This window comes from Gracilinanus agilis, chromosome 1, assembly GCF_016433145.1.
Source record: "Gracilinanus agilis isolate LMUSP501 chromosome 1, AgileGrace, whole genome shotgun sequence".
Classification (NCBI taxonomy): domain Eukaryota; kingdom Metazoa; phylum Chordata; class Mammalia; order Didelphimorphia; family Didelphidae; genus Gracilinanus; species Gracilinanus agilis.
The window spans coordinates 619,150,923-619,171,538 of NC_058130.1; the positions used below are offsets into that span (position 1 = coordinate 619,150,923).

At 33.7% G+C, this 20,616-nt stretch overlaps 1 protein-coding gene across 1 annotated transcript in view; it reads right to left on the reverse strand.

The window, feature by feature from the left end:
- EXOC2 (exocyst complex component 2) overlaps window positions 1-20,616 on the reverse strand; it is a 217,412-nt gene that overhangs the window by 106,479 nt on the left and 90,317 nt on the right. The window contains exons 12-13 of the mRNA XM_044668235.1: window positions 5,070-5,195; window positions 3,632-3,756 (exon numbers count right to left, since the gene is read on the reverse strand). Coding sequence (XP_044524170.1) covers window positions 3,632-3,756; window positions 5,070-5,195 — 251 coding nt within the window. The remainder of the gene's footprint in view (window positions 1-3,631; window positions 3,757-5,069; window positions 5,196-20,616) is intronic.

Consider the following 20,616-nt stretch of genomic DNA (forward strand, 5'->3'; position numbering starts at 1 on the left):
TTGGAGTTCACTCTCTACTAGTCTCCTTCACCAGACTCTCTGTTCAGGGATTTTCATGCCTTTTATGGTGGTTTCCTGTCCCCTTCCCTTTTCATGGGGGCCAATCACAATTTTCCAAATTATCTGAGTTGTTGTTACCTTTGAGTTCACACCTTTCTGAGTGTGTGAACTCTTACATTTCTGGCTGTTTGAGTTTGGGGAAAAAGGTGGAGCTCTCCAAGTATCTTATTGGCTTCTTACCTAGCATCAAATAAGGTGTGAACTCACTAAGTGGTTTGTGAGCTACTTCACCTAGTTCAACAAGTTTCTGTTGATTCAATCAAAAGGTAGACAAAGGAGAGCTAATCTTGTCCTCATAATCTAGTGAGGTACTAAGTAGGGGTACTTAAGTTATTGTCAAAAGTTTTAACTCCAAGTAGGCAAAGAGAACAAAGGATTCTCTTTTCACAAGTGTGAACTCAAAGAGAACATAGAATTCCCTTTCACACAATTAAAAAAAATTCTGTCCATGAGCCAATAATGGGGTTAATAGTAAGGACATATAGCCATTTGTTATAATCTTCCTGTGTGATGAAAGTGAAAGTGAAAGGAGTGACTATAGTCATCACATCTTGTACAGCACAGTATAAAATGTTAGGTTTCAGTCTAGATCCTTGAAACATACTTTTAACATGTCCTATAACTACTCTAGTCTATATTAGGTAAGAGGTGTGAGTGGGGTATGATAGGGGGAGTTTCTAAAATGAATAGGATCTATTCTTAGCTTCCTCCAATTCCTGATGGTAGACTTTTCATCTTTTAGTTCCTTATATTTCCCAGGCTATTCCCAAAGTCTGGAATGCTCTCCTTTCTCATCATTATCTCCTGACTTCTCTTACTTCCTTTAAGGCCTATCTAAAATTCCATCTTTGATAGTGAGCCTTTCCCAACTCCTTTTAATTTAATTATTTCCCATTTATTTTGTATATAGCTTGTTTGTATATATTTGTTTGCTTGTACCTCCTTGATCGTGATTCCTTGACGGTAAAGACGGACTTCTGCTTTTTTTTTTTTTTATTCCATTGCTTAGCATATAGCAGGAATTTAAATATTCACTAAGGAAGCCCCTGAACCAGTGTTTACCTTCAGGAATACCATTATATCATACAGATTCTCTCCAAGGGAAAAGAAGGTAGAAGTTGTTTTACAGTGTCAAGTAACTAAAATAGGTCATCAGTGACCTGGGTCTCCCTAGTCCAGTGACAGTGAACCTTTTGGAAACCGAGTGCCCAAACTGTAACCTTCATGCCTCATGTAAGTCTGCCCCTGCCTTACCTCAGACAGGGGAGGGAGGAAGTACTCTCATTGGGCTGCTGGGCAGAGGGGAGGGTGATGAGAGAAATATCCTTAGGTACCCATAGAGAAGGGAAGGGGAGCAGCCTGGCTCCCTATTCCTCTGGCTTTTTAGTAACAAACCCTGGTGAACTGTGCTGGAATGAGAGCGACAGTACCAATGGCCACAGAGAGAGCTCTGAGTGCCCCCTCTGGCATGCGTGCCATAGCTTTGCCACTATGGTCCTAGGTTATCATTGCTAGCTGGAGGTATCTTCCAATTAGGTATTTAGTCAATTAGAAGAAAATATACAGATATGGCAAAACACTTGGTAAATTTGCAAACACCACAATGATAAGAGTTTCTTGATTAGAAAATATAGCAAATGTGAATATATGATTATTAAGTAATGTGATTAGTTCTCATAGGTATATGCAATAGTTCATCTCATTCTAAAAACATCAATCATAGTAACTATTCTGTTCTCATCTTTATTATAGCATTGCTCATAATAAGGATACTAGGATATATATATACCTCTACATATGCACATATATGTATATACATAAATCATTAAGACTCTCTTCTTTCTCCAAAATCCCATTATTCTTTGAAGATTTTTGATTTGTCTGAAAACATTCTATTAGTTAATAATAAAAGGTCATTTATATAGTATCTTGAGCTTGAATGGAGGTTGTTTAAATATTAATCTCATTTTACAGATAAGAAAACTGAGGCCCAGAGAGGTTAAGTAATTTGCCTGAGTGTTTGACTCAAAATCTAGTAATCTAAGAATTCTAAATTATGTTGCAATTTTATTTAAAACCCATTTTGTGCTATTTTTGCTTTTTTCTACAAGGGAGAATAAAGGCTCTCTAGTATCTACTAAGCATTATGACCCTAGGTTTTAGGATCTGGGGACTCTTTTACCCACATCTATGGAGGCCTAGATATAAATAACAAGCTATATTTAATTTCTAGGAAGTGATAAAAATGGTCCAAGGAGAGGATCTCGCTTGGAGGGGGTGGAATCCCCAAAGACAATCTGGTCTCTGTAAATCTAGAGTTTGTGGATTTGGATCATTGGCTAGGCTTATATGCATATGTGTAAAATATGCAAATGTAGTAAGAGTCCCCAGATCCTAATGAGAAAATGGAGTTTGTCACAAGGAAGCCATCAAGGAAGGAAGACAAGGACAGAGGCTAGAGGTCATCAGAATGGTGACCAGAGGGATATGCTAACATCCTGGGGAGTCTGGTGGTGGACTTGAGAGAGAGTGGGAACTTCTTAAGAGGCTCTCATTAGACAAGTCATCCTGTTAGTTACTGTCCTGAACTACTGAGAGAAGCCATTTTCCTGTCCAACCTGACATCCTGTACCAGAGTGAATTGTTTTATAAGCCAATTATCTTAAAGGGGTCACCCTGAAAGTAACTTGGTCAATCCTAAGATCCTTCTTGTCTGTTCCAGCCAACCTATAGACTGAACTTATTTAATAAGCAGACTAGGGAAGCCATTGAGATCAAACAGACAGGGAGGGTCAAGTCAGCTTGGCTGAGCCAGAGCTGAAGAAGCTTTTACAGGGGTTTCAACACCATTCAAGTTAGAGATACCTGTTTCCCTCTCTCCCAACCCAAACTTGTTACCTTTCATTAAATCATCTTACAGTTTGAAATTAAACACAGTCAGATAATCTTTAAGAGGGTGAAAGAGGCTTGAAGGGTAATGGTGTTATTTGGATATTTCTATTCTGATATAAACCTTTGCAATTCCCTTTATGTACACCCTAAGCAATAGAGACAGAGGGCTGCCATCAGCTCTCTGCCAGATAGAAAGGGTACCCCCCCTTAAAGGCAGTTTATCTCTTCATTCTGATTACAACAGCATCTAAAGGGGTCTCCTTTCTATCATTATTACACTAAAACTTATGGCCACAATGTTCCCCTATCAGAACATAAGTAGATATTTTTTGATTTTGTCTTTTCATTTCCAATAACTAGTACAGAGTACATACATACTTAATAAATGGAAAAATGAATCATACCATTCATAACTTTGCTGGCTTGGAAATATAAAAATATCTAAAGGCTCTGAGAACATTTCTACCTACTTTGCTTTTAAAGTAATTATATCATCCTATAATATAAAAATGTTTATAACATAAAATGGCTAAAATTGAAAAAAAATTACAGTAGTCATTACTTCTATCCTACTAGAATTCTATGCATTTAATTAATTTTAACTACTTCCATACACTATATAAAATACTATATGATTCAAGTATTAAAATTACATTTACACATATGAATCTATTCATACCTCACTGAAAAGGCTTCCATTGACATAGGAAATCCAGAGTTTCCAGAAATTAGGGAGTTGACTTAAAACAAGCTTGGTCAGCTTTTCAACGAAAGCCACCCTGTGGGGTGCTTTATAACGCCATGCTAAGGAAAGAAGATAGAAACAGCATAAAATACAAGGAATATAGTTTTAAATCAACAAAAAAGTAATGATTTTAATGTTGATGCCTTATTGTTAAAAAAAACTGGTGAATATACTTAATATGCAAAAATTAGCAAAGAATAAAATGACCTACATTGATTTCAATTCACATTATATAAGTTCTATTTTAATTTTTTTTTGCATAGTTATATGGCAAAAAGAATTACCTACAAACTCATTTGATTATATGCTTCAATCATTAATAATGCTGGGCATGCACCCCAAAATAGGAAATGAACTGTATTTCATATATAAAACAAAACAATATTTCAAAATATTTTGTTCGTTATAAGCATAAAACTTTTTGGCCACTATTAATAATGATATTTTTAGTGAAAGCATTTTTAAAAGTGTCATTCGTTATTTGTGACAAAATTCTGTTTATATACTAGGGCAGTGATGGGCAAACTTTTTAAAGAGGGGGCCAAAGGAAAGGAAATGCTCATCTGTCATTCTGTTTCTAAGGCAACTCTTTCGAAGTTTTATTGTACTGTATCCAACTCATTGTATTCGTCAGATTAGGAATAATGTCACACAGCCCCATAGAACATTTCAGGGGGCCACATCTGGCTCACAGGCCGTAATTTGTCCATCACTGTACTAGGGCATAAAGTGGACTTCTAATTAAAAGCAGTAATTTTTATTTGTGATGTTATACAAGAGATGGAAAAAAAAAACATACTTTCTGTCTTAGAATTGATAAAAGCATTGGTTCTAAGGCAAAAGGGTGATAAATGTAGGCAACTAGGCTTTAGTAACATGCCCAAGGTTACACAGCTAGGAAATATCTGAGGTCAGATTTGAAGCTAGGTCCTCCCAACTTCAGGTCTGGTTCTCTATCCACTGAGCCACCTAGCTGTTGCCCCCATTATATAGGGGATTCTTGATAAGAAATAGCTTGAACTAGATGGCTTCTGTGGTCCTTTTCAAATTCCATGAAATAGAGGCAAGGAACGTCTCTCTAAAGATACCTGATTATATTTTTTCCAGGAAGAATTTCTTATATTCCTTCTCTACATTTCACCTTCAACTATTTGCTTGTATGTAAATTTTACTAACTTCTAAGGTAGTATCTCCTAGGTTACTTTAGTAACTAAGTACTTTAACTTTAGTAAATCCTAAATTGCTTCATAAGAACCAGGGATAGGATATAGATAATAAAATTAGTGGTATTTGAACCCAGTAGTTACAAAGTATATAAAACATAGGTAGTTTAAAGACTCAAAAATAAAAAGGGAAAAGGAAAAATACTTACTATCATCTCGAGCAGACTGGAAGCTACTGGCCCTTTTTAGTGAAGCTGTCTGACTAAGATGAGCCAATGCAGATGGACGCAAATCATTTTCTAGCTCCATCATTGGACTATGTAGTGCTGTATTGCCTGAAGGGAAAAATGATTCATTAACTACCTTACTGATGGTTTACATTTTTTTCTTTTAATTTAATCTTTCCTATTGAATACACATCTCTAATTCAAATATCTGATGACTGCTGGGCCTGTTATTATTTTCCCATATACAAATGGAAAAAAAGAGAAAAGTAACACCAAATCAGAAGGTTAAAGATGACACTTGATTGTAGTTTTAAAGACTCCAACACAACCTATTTAAATTGGCTGTTGACTCTGAAGAATGGGAAATAAAAAATAATTATACTGATTATTACTAATAAACCAACTGCCATAAGGAAGGCAAAAAAGCACTGAAACCACCAGTCATTTAATTTGTTATCTCCTGTGTAAAAAAAGTGGTTTAGTATATAAGTTTGCTTGCAAAATACTTAGAAGGAAGACACTCATTCCTTATTCCTGAATATTTTCCAACATATATTTAGGCTTCCTTACCCATATCCAGTTTAAAGTTATCTAGTATCAAACAAATGATTTAAGATGGAGGATGTCCCCTAATTGTTAAATAGGCAAAAGGTATGAATAGACAGTTTTTGGATGAAGAAATCAAAACCATATACGAGTGCGTGAAAAAGTGTTCTAAATCACTACTGATTAGGGAAATGCAAACCAAAACAATTCTGAATTATCATTTCATATCCATCATATTGGCTAAAATGGCAAGTGGGCAAAATGTTGAATGTTAGAGGAGATGTGGAAAAGAGGGGATGCTAATATACTTTCTATGGAACTGTGAAGTGATCCAACTATTTTGGAGAACAACTTGGAATTACATCCAGAGAGCTATAAAACGATGTATACCCAAAGAACTAACACTTCTGTTACTGGATCTATTTTCCAAGGAAATCAGGAAAAAAGGAAAAGAAACCATATATGAAAATATTCATAGCAGCCCTCTTCATGGTTTTAAAGAACTAGAAATTGAGGAGATGTCTATCACTTGGGGAATGGCTAAATAAACTGTGGTATATGGTTGTGATGGAGTAGTACTGAGCCACAAGAAATGATGAGCAGATTAATCTTTTAAAAACTTGGAAAGAACTACATGAAATAGAGTGAAATGTGTAGAACCAAGAGAACATTTATACATAGATTTAATATTTGATGAATAACTTATGAATATTCTGAACGGAGAAGTGGAAACACAAAGAGATAACCTATATCTTTTGCTGAATGATGTGTTCTTTGGTGTGGGGAGTGGAAGGAGGAGCTGAATTTTAAAAAAATTGAGGCTATCAAATTCTTTACAGATGATATCTATTTACCTCTTCATCTTCTGTACCAAATGTTGATGCAACCTGTGGGCCATTTTTCCATTTGGATGCAAATTTCTTTTGATTTTTGGGTTTCATTTACAATGTGATTGTAAAGAATATGACCCAGTTCACAAAGTAATATGCCCAACTGCTGATCAACACACAAAGTTCCTGGACTCATTTACCTACTTTCTCATTTTTATTAGAGTGGTCTGTTCATGTATTAAGAATATTTTTGATAAAAATAAGAGGAAGGTGAAGTAAAAAGAGAGGGCAAGCTTTTGCATAGGATTTTCTACATTGTAGAAACAGTACTTCTGAATTGGTGGAGGTAAAAGGGAATTAACAAGATTCATTTCTCGAACATATGCACAATTAATTAAGGCAGGAATGTCAGCAAGAGGTTTGGATAAGAAAGTGGTAGCTTTGACTTCCTCAGCCAGTTCTTTTCTCCTACCTTCTTTAGCATGTGTCAGTTCTCCACTATGCATAGATAACTATGAATTTTTTAAAAAGAGTTCTAGAAATAGGTTTTGGGGCCAAATCAGGACTATAACAGGAGTTAAAATGAATTTCCTAACATAAACTGAAACAGTGGTCTAGGACCATAGACTTGGGATTAGAATTTTCTGACTTTTATTAGCTATCTGGCTGGGTGAGGAGACCTAGCACTGGGTGTGTATTTTTTTTAAATTTTCTGTTCTGAATTTTCTCCTTCTTTCCTGCCTGTCCCTGACACATTGAAAAGGTAAGAAATAAGATGCCCATTCATCACTCTCACACACACACACACACACACACACACACACACACACACACACAAAGTCATGCAAAGCATATTTTCACATTTGGCTAAGTATTAAAAGAGCAGTAGCTCTCCTTGTCAGGGAGTCTCAATATTATAACTATACTAACCATACTGTCAAACGAGCTAATAATTATAGAGCACTTAGCATAGTGCTTGGCCCATAACAAGCATATGTTAGCTGCTACAATAATAATAATTAAGCACAGAGTAGTTAGAACAGCAGCTTGCCCTGAAGATGCTAGATAGATGTAATCCTATAGATGGCAGCAGAGAACAGTTTTGCAACCACACAATCAGTGGACATTCCTCAGACATTCCCAGCAGAGACAGTGCAACCAAAGATAAATTGAGATGCAACAGCCAAAAGAAATCAGCAGAGAGCAGTGTAATGATATTGGAAGAAAATAGCTGCTAGCCAACATCAAAAGTGTGAGCTGCTGTGCCTTTGCTTATCTCCTATACACATGCTTCTTGGTTACATGTGTTCTCTCTGTGGGTATTCTCTCCCACTGGGATATAGTATACAGGGAGAAAGTGTTCCCCTTATATTCATGGGAAGACATTTTCTTATACTATACTTATTTATTACACTGCTTAATTATAAATCTCTCCATTTGGACTAAGTGTCTTTTAGCTAGCTGGCTAATAAAAGTAAATATATCAGCTGAGACTTATGAGCTTTGGTTTTGAGTGTTAATTTACAGAGTATCTCAGTCTCAGGATAATACTGCTGGGAGCCCAGATGTTAGGAATGGCCTCTCCAGATCCTGCCCTATAGTAAACTACATCCTTATAGTCACATGATTAAAAATGGAGAGAATATGATCTCTTACTATTGATTGTGCCCTTTCTCCACCAAAAAGTGACTTGTTCAAGAAAAAGCTATAAAGTACCCCTCCAGTGAGGTGTTATGTTATGATCACATAAAACTGCTTGATGTATACAACTGAAGGAATAATTCTGATGATGGAAGTATAAAGCATAAAACTTTCGCAATGGAAGCATAGAGCATGAGACTGCTCTGTAAAGGTGTTTAGCAGTGCCATGGAGGATGTCCTATGCAAAGACCATATTAAGGGCTGATTTTCCACTATATAAGGGTCTTTGTATCTCAAGGGCTTAACAGTTTCCTGGCATGTAGAAAGTATTTTATAAATGCTCACTGATTCATTAACACTTCACTGACTGTAAAGTCCTCAGATTGGTTTCATTGATAAGACCTGTGGTCACTTCAAGGAAATATGAAATCAAAGGTGACTCAAAAGGCAATAAAAACATATAAGGCAGGTTAGGTTGCAGTATCTTTTAAGTGACTTGCAACTTAAAAGATAACATCAAGGGCATGCAAGAGGAAATGGGTCAGTTAGTCATGTGGTAATAATAGCAATCAACATTTATATAGAGCAGTGGTTTCCAAACTTTTTTGGCCTACTGCCCCCTTGCCAGAAAAAATATTACTTAAACCCCTGGAAATTAATTTTTAAAAATTTTAATAGCAATTAATAGGGCAGATAAATGCACCTGTGGCCATCACCGCCTCCCTGGATTGCTGTAGCACGCACCAGGGGGCAGTAGCGCCCACTTCGGGAATCACTGATATAGAGCCTAGAGAGTTGTGATGTAATTTAGATAAACTGATCTTACAACAATCCTATGAGGCAGTATCACCACTATTTTGTAAAAAAAAAAAAATGAAGCTAAATGCAGTAAAGTGACTTTTGTATGATTACACAGCTATTAAATGGAAAGGTAGAACTTAAACCCATGTCCTTTCTGACTCTAAATCAGGTATTCTCTCCATTAAACAATGCCATGGATAATAATATTCAGATGGTCTGAGTTTTGCCTTGGTGTGCATGAAGTATTTAAAGAGATATAAAGGAAGATCTTTGGTGAAAACCTAGGGAAAGAAACTACCAGGCACTTTGCAAATATGATTTAATTTGATCTTCGCAACAACTATGAGGTAGGTGTTAAATTTCCTAGACAGATACTTTACGGTAGATTTTGGGGAAGGAGGTAGAAATAGGTCACAAAGAGATGAGAAGGTAAGATTAAAATGCATCAATCTTACAGGTAATGAGATAGTACTTTGATAGTATACTTTGAGTCTCTAAAGCATTACATGAATGCTAGATATTATTATTTTGGACTATTACCATTTTGGACAAGATTCATGACCTCTGAATTCCCTTCTAATGATGAAATTCTCCAATTTAATAAGCATTTATTAAACTACCTACTATAGGGTAGGCACTGTGAATACTAAGACCAAAATAAATAAATAGATAAAAAGACCCCGTCCTCAAGGAGCTTACATTCTACCATTAAAAAAAAAAAAAACACAAAACTAGTAGAAAACAATTTGCAATTTTCATATTAACTTAAAAGTTGTGTTTTATGTTTACTAGATAAACTACAGATAATAAGAGTTCCCATCAAAAGAAGAAGATATAGTATGTTAAATGTATTTTCTTTGTTATTTATCTCTTTGGCTTGCTGGAGATGGCAAATTGTCTTAAGAGATCCAAATTCATCCACTCCCTAGCCCACCATCCTCTAAAACTTTTGGTAACCCTACTGCTGACCAGAGTTAATTATCCTCACTTCAGCTGTCACCAGAGTTAATTATCTTCACTTCAACAGTCACCAGAGTTAATTATCCTCACTTCAACAGTTACCATTTTCATTTGTTACTTCCCTCTGAGAGCTTCCTCTTAAAATCTAAAACACTAAAAACAATTCTGGTAATTCAGAGATCTGAATGGACATGACCATGATAATTAATATTCTACTTTGCTAAAATAGTTTTCAATTTATAAATCTTAAAATTTGGATTACAAGTAAGTTATATTTAGAATATATTGTGAAAAAAGGACTACTTATTTACCAGAGCTAAGAAGACAAAAGAAAACAAGGACTAAAATCGACATTTATACTGATAGTTATGTAAACTGTACAAAGATGACAGCTGATCTATCAGATCTTTTATTATCATTAGCTTGTAGAAATCACAAAGGAGCAGAGATTTAAATGACAGTATATTTTCAAAACTTATAATTAAACAACATGAAGGTTAAACCATAGAGAATCAAAAGGCTTCATATGATTGTCTACTAGGGAAGCAAGGGATGTTTTCCACAAATGTAGGATTTTGAAATTTATCAGGTTCATAATGCATATCAACCATTAGTTTTATATTTGCGTTCAACTAAGAATAAATGATTTAACTTTTTTTTTTTTTGCTTCTGGAAATGTGCCAACTAATTTTTCTCTAAAAAAAAATCCATTTTTTCTATTGAATCTCTAGCCTCCAACACAATTTTATGCACATGGTAGGTATTTAGGAAACTTTGATAGAATTGAACACAAAATTTTCCTTAGATATAGTTCCTTTTTAAAAATTAGATTAAGGAACTATTAAGATTTACAAAGTATATTTTAGAACATTAATTAAAATGATCAGACACTAAAATGAAACAGTATTCTTGAAAATTTCATGTTAAAAGGGCAAAATTTTTCCTCTTAATAACAGAGTATGTGAAGAATATCTTCTTGTTCTATTAGAAAACACATCATCAATTTTCTGATCAGGAAAAGAAAGTTTAACATGAACTAATTTCTTAATTGGTTGTCTAGCATTACAAGCAAGTATAACACAGCAGCAGGGAACTAGAACAGCACATATACCCTCAGGACTAATAAACATCTGGAATACATTAGCAAAACATATTTTGTGCTGACTGACCAGAAGATAGCGCTTCAACACTGCACATAAATTCATAAGCCATGAAAACTATAGTGAGAATCAACTTAGAAATGTTTTCTTTCTTGATATTTTATTTTATCTAACTGGATTAAAGTCTAATGATTAATGGGCAAAATAAATGATTTTAAAGAAGAACAGCAGGTTGAATTTTCCAACAGTAAGTGAACAAAAGAATTCAAATACCAGTTTTTGTCATTAAACAGTGACTGTTAAGCTCACAAAGCATCCTTTTTTATGTAAAAAAAAAATCTAGTGAATCTAACATTGCTTTTATACTTGCATTTCTTGATGAACAAAATTAAGGTGTGGAAATTTATTCTAATTTTCACTCTCTTGAATGTACTATCTTCCTCACCTCCAAGACTAAAGATTCATTCCAAATGGTGGAAGGCATACTAAATGTCAATTTTTTAAAGGTTAAAAGAAGTTATTAGCAATACTTCATTGATAAGAAAATGAAACTGTTCTGATAGCTAGCAAAAATCAGGAAATGGCTAAAAATTTAACATAGCATTTGGGTTTTTTCCCTTTGATTTCATTATCCAAATAGTTCAAGAAATAGAATGACTTGATATTAAAGATGCTTCTATCATAAAACCTAGTATTCTGAATTGAATATTTTTAAAACTTGAAATAAAAAGGTTAGCTATATTTTGAATAATTTACAGCACACCTCATATACTATTATATACAACAACACATAAGGTGTCCTTCCTAGAAAACCTGTGTACTTTTATCTTTACACTTTACTTTAACATAGCATTATAGCAGGGTTCGAGTGGATCTGCAAAACCTACATTTCTCACTGGAACACTGACTTATCCATTACCTGTGAGATATTCTATGCAGCATGACATTTTATTGGTAACATGGGTCCTCTTAAAGTTGCTGTGAGAAATTTAAGTTTGGTTTTTAATGTTTTCTTTGTATCAACACTGGGAGTAGTTGAGTGGTTTTGTAATCAAATTTATGGATCAATATGTTGCTTTGGGAGTAATTCCTAAAATAATAATAATAATAATAATAATAATAATATCAATTCTTTTTAATATAGAAAGTGGTTATATATTATAATCCTAATAAAATACTCTACATTTTCATTCTTTCCACTAAAATTACCTGCAAAACTGCCTAGACTCTATGCTTGAAATCTATTCTTGAGGAAGGCAAGAAAAGAGAATTACCTAATTTTTTTATATAGAAGAATTTTTATATGAAAGTATAAACTTGGAACCTTACACCTTAAAATAGTTAAACATGTTCAGAAACACTTAAAGATAAAAAGGAAAAACTGCATATTTTGCCCTAATTCTTTAACTGAAAATATTGTTACTGTTTTATCTAAGAATATTAAAAGTCTGCCTTAAAGCAAAAATGGAGGTGCAAAATATTTCAGAAATAACTGACTAAATGAGAAAAGTTCATAGATGCCATTTAATAATGAAGATTAGATTATTATTCTTTAATTTTATGATTAATTTTATAGTAGACTCACTACTATAAAAGATAGTAAGTATGATGAACTACTAAATGGGATTAAGGTAGCAATTGCCCCTAGGATAAAACTTGAAAGCTGTATTATCTGAAAAGATGTAGGATTAAGATTGGGATGAATATCAAGCTCCAAATCTAACTTTTGATTAAGGAATTCAACTTTCTAAACTGAGAAGTTTGGACTCAAGATTTCTCTTATATTTTATATTTTTATTACAGATATTTATAGCTCTAAAGTTCTGCTGTCCTTGCAGAAAAGTAATACACATTAAATTCTAAGAAAGACTACTCTGTCTATGAAACAGATTATATATCCCACCAAACTAATATCTGAGTTACAATTTTATCCAAATTTCAAGCTAAAGATAATATTACTAATAGATACATATTCATTGAGAGGGGAGAAGACAAAAGTTTTAATAATTAATTTAAGTTTTCTTGTGACAATGGTCAATAGTTTATTTTTTTATTTTGGCAAAATGCATTTTTTTGTATTATATGGTTGTATCCTTTATGTAAGCACACATATCTCTATGTATCTATACACATATAACCCACAGGAAGGTTTAGAAAGTCATATATAAAGAAGTAAAAAAAAAAAATGAACCTTTCTAGTAAATCGTATACAAACATTTCAGAGAAATCGTGCTTTAGTAAGTATAGATATTTGCATTTTACTTACAACAATGAAATTATCTTTAACAGTGACTTCATTAAAGAAAAAGTGATAAAATTCTAAAACAATTCATAAATTGTTTAAGTTTCATGTTATTTCTTTTGATAGAAAATAAATCTCATTAGTTCTACAAGTTAATTTTGTAACCTGGAACCATTTGCATGCAAAAAATATTTCTATTTCTTTCTTTCAACAACGAATTTTCTAGGTAGACAGATTAATGGCCTTTTAATACTTGAAGATTGAATTTAAAGTGCCAAGTCCAACATTCCATGGAAATGACAGAGACTTTAGTGAAGACTTAAGAATGCTAGTTGAAGCTAGAATTGCAACAGGACATATTACTGACTAGTCAGTATTCAACTAAAATTGAAAGTTTTATCCACTTAAAAACTCAAACCCTAAATATTTGTGTAACAGATTATATACAATATAAAGAATAAAATAGATATTTGTTAGAGACGTCTACAGATGTGAAACCAGGTGAATAAGTTTACTGTATTTTCTCATCCTTCATGTCTCTTATAGCAAGTTTTCTCACAGTCTACAATAGTGAGAGGGAACACTGATCCATAGCCTCCGGACTCTCTGAAGGGCAGCAGACTTCCTTACCACCCTTAAACACCTTTGAACATTTTTTCCTGTGCACAGCGGGCCCTTGTCCTGTGCTAGAGTCCGACCACCCACTGTTGCTTGTTGACCAAACACACAGTGCCTGGAGCCTGCACTGACACAGGCAGGATAAGATTCCTTTCAAGAGCACCACATATAAGAATCTGAATGCCAAAGAGGGAAAAAAATAAAGACAGTATTACGAATTCCCCTCCAAATTAAACCTGTGTCAACAGATAAAAATGTTGGTCTGTTTGATCTTCTGACTCTCTATATATTTAAAGGCTGTGACAGGGTGTAACAGCTGGGACATTTCCTTAATTTAAAGGAAATCATTCTATCTAAATGGAATGAAGAGAGACATATTTGATATACTGGTGCTAATGAACCTTCACCTTTTGAGGAATGAAAAGGGCCCTCCCTTATACAAGGCTCCTGGCATATATATTTTTAACAATGTAATAAAAGATACGCTTGAATTAATGAACAATTTTACTTTCAAAAATGCAACTAGGTTTCATGAGACATTATTAAGTACCTAAGACTGAAAAATATCATCCTAAATATTTTGTAATCAGAATCAATATTACTTATGTCTTTTAAAGATTAATTTATTGCTACTCTGGTCACTTACGATTGTAAATATAGAATAATTTTATATAAAGATCACTAAGAATAGGGAGGGAAATAACTACAGCAAAGAAAGATAAAATTCAGAATTATGTGCAGTAGTTAATATTTGAAATTTACTAATTAATAACCTCAATTAAGTGTATGCTTGACATTCAGTGTCAAAAAAATACTATTCTGCTAAGGATAGGGGATGTGGTTTAGACATGAAATGGCTCCCAGCTGCAAGAAGTCTTCTTCCAGATGTACAGTAAGCCAAAGTAATAGAAAAGAACCAGCTGCTAGCATAACAAATTGAAAAGACCCTTTTGACATATGTCCTGCTTGCCAGTCTGATCTAGTAAAGATAGACCTTAAATTTCAAGGTGAATAGAATCTGAATATGATATAAAAGAGGTAAGTAAAGAGATCTCGATCCAGTTTCCTGATACAACTCATAGCTGCTGTCAGTAGAGGGAAAAAAAAAAACCCAAAACACTAGATGGGAGGGAGAAGTCTGGAGTTCTGTTCCTAGTGCTGATTTTGACTGAGCTGAGTGGATTTGGGAAAGTCACTTAACTTCTGAGTTGCAGTTTGTTCAACTGTAAACACTTTACACCATCAACTTCAAAAGGATATTGTAGGGGTCAAATGAGATAACAGGTGGAAAGGCTTTGTAACCTATAAACTATAGCACCTAAAAATGCATAGCACAATCAAATGTGCAAAGGTTGGGTTACTGCTCTTTAAAAAATAAAAGCTGGTGGAGATGAGCAAACTTTTTATAAAAAAAGTTAATATGAGTGAATTTTTTCTTTCTTTCTTTTTTTTTTTTTAAAGTTTGAAAATTGTCACTTTGCAACCTGGTAATTATAATTGCTAGAACTTATTTTAAATAGCTGACCTAAATAAGTGACTTGTGGGGGGGTAGTTAAATTTTTGTTTCCCTATTAAGGGAAACATTTATTTTGAGGGTTCAGATTTAAAATAAATTTTAAAATATGAATGTCACCTGTTGCCCCTATCTTTTATGGAAAAAGGAAAAGGCAAAAAATGAAAATCTGGGCAGTAATATATGGGAAGAAAAACTTCTGTAAATGACTAAAAAATGGAGTAAGGTACCTAATTTCCTAATTTCCTCAGTTAAAAAAAAAAAAAGAAAGAAATTTTGTGGAACACACTGCAAGTGGAAAGGAAATACTTCTAAAAATTAAATATCCACACTGACATAGGTGTAGAGAGAAGCAGCATCTCAGTGGCAAGAATTCCTAATGCCTAGTGGTTCTGAAACTATTATAGGAATCACTAAGTGAAATGCTGGAAGAGACAGGGTGAAATCTATGGTAAAAAAACAACAGCTGACATTTATATGGCACTTTTAGGTTTACAAAGCACTTTACAAACATGATTAACTTTGACCCTTACAACAGCCCTATGAAGTAGGTACTGTATTACTGTTCCCATTTTGCTCAAAAGGAAACAGATTCATAAAGCTAGTGTCAGAGATGAGAAATGAAGCAAGGTTTCTTGACTACAAATACAATTTTTCCCACTTATGCTTCTGCTGCTTTCTGTTTCGTGTTCCAAAGGAGATCAACACCTTTCCACCACATTTGGCTCATTTATGACACAGCCTAATCATACTCTAAAAAAATAAACAAATCTATCGTAGCAAATGGAATATATGAAACATTAGGCAACAGAATTGAGTCGATAAACTAGGAGGGTAGGAAGGCTTACTGTTTCCATGATACTTATTTAGTATTACAAAGGGATAGAAACTATATGTGATGATTAGGCTGGAAAATGAAGTCTTAAAAATCAAATGAACACTATATGTATTTCTATATAGCTGTGCCATTATTTTTTAACCAATCCTTATACTGTGGTACATATAGCAGCAATGAAAATTTTCTTGGGGATGAAGAAAAAACTTAAAAAGAAAAATCTTCAAAAAAGTAAGTTCCCTACAAGTACTTTACTGGCTTACAGCTACATTGTAACAGTTTATTATACATATATATGTATGCAGACACACATAAATGTCAATAGGGAAACACTTTTTAAAATGTGGATATTTCTTCATTGCTCTTCTGACTACAGCAATATTTTCTGTGTTGTTATTGAAAACTATGTGAATCTGCCAGGACTTAATCTAGTACAGCAGTCAAATGTAATTCACTTCTCCAACACTCCTTTAGTGATATCAGAATTCTACAACAATTTCTCTATTATTCCCACCTATTAAAAAGGAAAAATCTATAATTCAAGTACATGTGCACATGAAAACGTGTAATTTTCTCTAAATAGCAAGAAGCAGATATAATTAAATAAATTACATGATATTACATTATCTTAGGACGCTGATATAATAGAAATCTATTTAAATCTCATTTTAAAATACTGATTATTTCTATTTTGAGCCTTCATGGCTATAAAGTTATTTACTTTTCAGTAATCAATTTTCTTTTTATGTATGATTTTAAATGGAATTATGTAGCACAAACATTACTGTTAATGTGCTTGTGTCTTTAATTTTTGGTTCCTCTCCACTGCAATGCTAAAAATAAATTATTCAGGTGTGACATAGCAGCAAATAATTTTTTTCTGTTAACTTGAGTCACATTTTTTTTTTGCTTTACTATATAAAAAAAAAAACCTGCTCCTTGACCATTTCAAAGAACTGATTAATTTTTTAAAGGTATTATTCAAAGCTTAAAAATAAGATTTTTTTTCTGTCTGGGAATCCTAATTAAATACATAATTAATTACAAGTAGACTAGGGAGATTAGGAGGAAAAAATATTATATAACTTTTCACAATAATCCTATACCCTTTGCTTTAGGTTATTAGGTATAACCAGTATACAGTCTAAGTGTTAAACTCATTTTCAGAACAAAGTAAAAAACACCTTTGAAGGTCACCCTTAAAAATCCTGTTTGGGAATGTCAGTAGGGGGTTAACCAAAGGCTTTTCCTGGCAGGAAAAGCTGAGGCCTTAGTCTAATTTTGGACTTGTTTCACAGGAATTTTAAGAGACAAATCACTTCTTATAAGGTGGTAAAACTTTCCTGTGAGCAACAATACAGGGACAGGTCTGCTCTGAAAGTAGTATAACTTAAAAGAAGGATAGTTAACAGTTCAAGAAAGGAAAAAAAATTGAAGTCAAACTCTCATTCCCTTCATATTCAATAATTTTTTTAAAGTTACTCTAAATGTAATGCTACCTCCCTTTTTCAAAATCAGAGTATCAAATTTGGGCCACATATATCATCTTAAGAGTGCTAAGGAATATTTGGTGATTAATGTCAGTGTGTGTTTAAGGTGCAATACTAATCTTCAGTGCTTTGGCCCACTGTTTATAATATGAAGAGCACCATCTGCTAGGATCAGTGTATATTATTACTGTAAAAATTGAAACCTAGGCAAAGATCTAATGCAGTGTTCATGAGAATATCAGCCTTATGACCCAAACCTCTGCTGCCAGAGCTTCATATACAAAAGAATCTTTCTTGGAAAAAGGCAGCTTTTAATGAAGTACTGCTGTCTGTGAAAATCTATCACTTTCTTTGCTTAAGAAATTCTCTCTGAAGACCAGAAAACTAAATAAAATTAACATTTCCCTCTATTAAAAAAAAACACAACTCCTCAGCACGTAAAGAAAATTTTGGTTTCTGTAGATTTCATAATGACCAACTTCCTTAGACACCAAAAATCTTTTCCTGCTTCAAGCATTTTATTCATTTAAATATTTTAATCCATGAGGATGTCTTGTTTCTTAATCACTGGTCTGTTTTGACAGTTTACTTAAAACAATTTTGTCCATGATTCTTCTTCAGGTTACAGCATTTCAAATTCAAGTTCTCATCTCTAAAAGTTGACCACTGTTCAGGTTAGAAACAGGTTCTTGTAAGTCCTGGGGTAAAAGCAATTAAACCCGTTTTCCATTATAGGGAAGCCCTTGTGTGAACAGGGTAAGTAGTTGCTTTTTCACCCATTCATTTTCCTACTTAACCACTTGTGATTAGAATGTAATAGAATGGAAATTACAAATCAATTTAAAGAAATACAGCAAATATGTATCAGACAAAGCACATCAGGACATTCCTGAACATAGGCTAGACTAACTGAAAATCAAACCGCATACCTGCATTATTTTAAAACAGTTCAACAGTTAGAGAACTGCTTTAATAATTTTGTTTCCCCATACATTTCAATGCCAGGGAGTGAAGGATGAGAGCTCCCACAGCATGTCCTTTACTATCCTGGATGCTTGCTAACTTCCTCTCATTCAGTGAATATAACAGTTTCGTTTTATTCCTCCAAAATTGCCATGAGACCATTTTCTCTCCATTTTTCTTAGGCCTTATCTTTCAGAGACTTAACACATTCACTTTTATATCTTAAAACACAGTCGTGGGAAGAGCATTTCCCTTGGAATCAAAGGAACCGAGTTCAAGACCTGCAGTGTGAATATAGCCATAGCCATATAAACTAAAGATAGGGATTCATCTCTGGTCTCAGCTTCCTCATCTGTAAAATGAGGCATTGGACTAGCAGATCTCTAGGATTCTTCTAGCAATAACATTTACAGCTTTAAAATAAGCACTTTGTAAATCCCAAAGGCTGATATAAACGTAAGCTGTAACTATCTTCTAATTTAAGAGGTCAGAAATTAGGTCTATAGGGAAAATCTGAAATATCATTTATTTCACTCTCCATTGCCACTTCCAGGTTTGCCCCCTACTACCATCATTCAATAACCTCTCCTCATTTAAGGTCCACACAATTCACATCTAGGACCCAATAAAAATCCAGAGAGCCAATGTCTACAGACCTTGAGGACATTCTCCTTCCTTTCTAAAAGAGTTCAGTACCTGGCTCACAATCTTATTCTCCTCCCCAATTCCTGTCCTCATACTACTGGACTTCAACATACATACTGATATACTCCCTAAAACACTACAATCTCCACCTGCTAGCTTCTCAATCTACTGATTTCTTGCAACCTATTACTCCATTTCATCTTAGTCACACATAAAGATAGAGATTTCCTTGATCTTGCCCTCATTCACAAATGTACCAACTCCATCTTCATGAACTCTGCTGATTATTTCCTACTTATTCTGAATATAACTTACTTATACATAGTTATTAGTGCATTGTCTCTCCTGTTAGATTTTTGAGTTAAGGGCAGTGACAATCTTTTACATTTCTCAGCTTTAATATAATGCCTGGCATTAACAGTGACTTAATAAATGATGACTGACTGACTTACCTTTAGAGCTACCTCAACAAGCATCACAGTATCTAACCCATATTTGAATACTTGGAGAATTTGTGCTTTCATTATTGCAGGTTCTCCTTTCCACCAATGTAGATCACAAACTTACTTGGTCTTGGTAAAATCTCTTGTGAGATTTTCTCTCCTGGTGGCCAGGATAACAACATGGAACATAGCCAAACTGATCTTTGAATTTCAGATATATGGTCTGTCTTCAGGCCTTGTCCTTGAAGCCATTCTAATTTGGTAATATATGCTACAGTTACTCTATTAGAATATCCTTCAAGAACTCAGGGTAAGTAACCTCTACACTATCATGAGGTACAGAACTTTGGTAGGGAGTTTTGGATATGGACACATGTTTTTTTCCTATTGCAAAATATGAATTTATAAATATGTAAAATGTACAAACCAAATTTATAAGGAAACAAAAAATATGATTATAGTAGGAAGCTATCTGCAGGCCCAGTGCTGTCATGTATCCATATTAACTAATATCTAAATTTTTAGGATGAATTCATGAAACTAACATTAAAGCTGAAAGGAAGAATTTGTCTTTTAAAGAATATATATATAACGTATATGTCTTATAAAAATGCTTCTCTAATTAGCATGAAAATTTTTACCCTGTAAACTTTGACTGACGTTGAGAAATAATTAGAATAGAACAATTCTCAAGTAATTGTGGTCTATGGATTACTGTGGTTGGGCCAAACATCTTGTGGCCAGCCTACTTTTCCTCACCCCTCCAAATCCCAACTGGAAAATAGGCCTGCAAAAAACACTAATGGAAGTGTCAGGGATTTTGATGAGTTATCAAGTGAAGTATTCTTTGAATTTTTAACTAAATATCAAGACTAAATGCACATCAAAAGTTAAGAATAGTT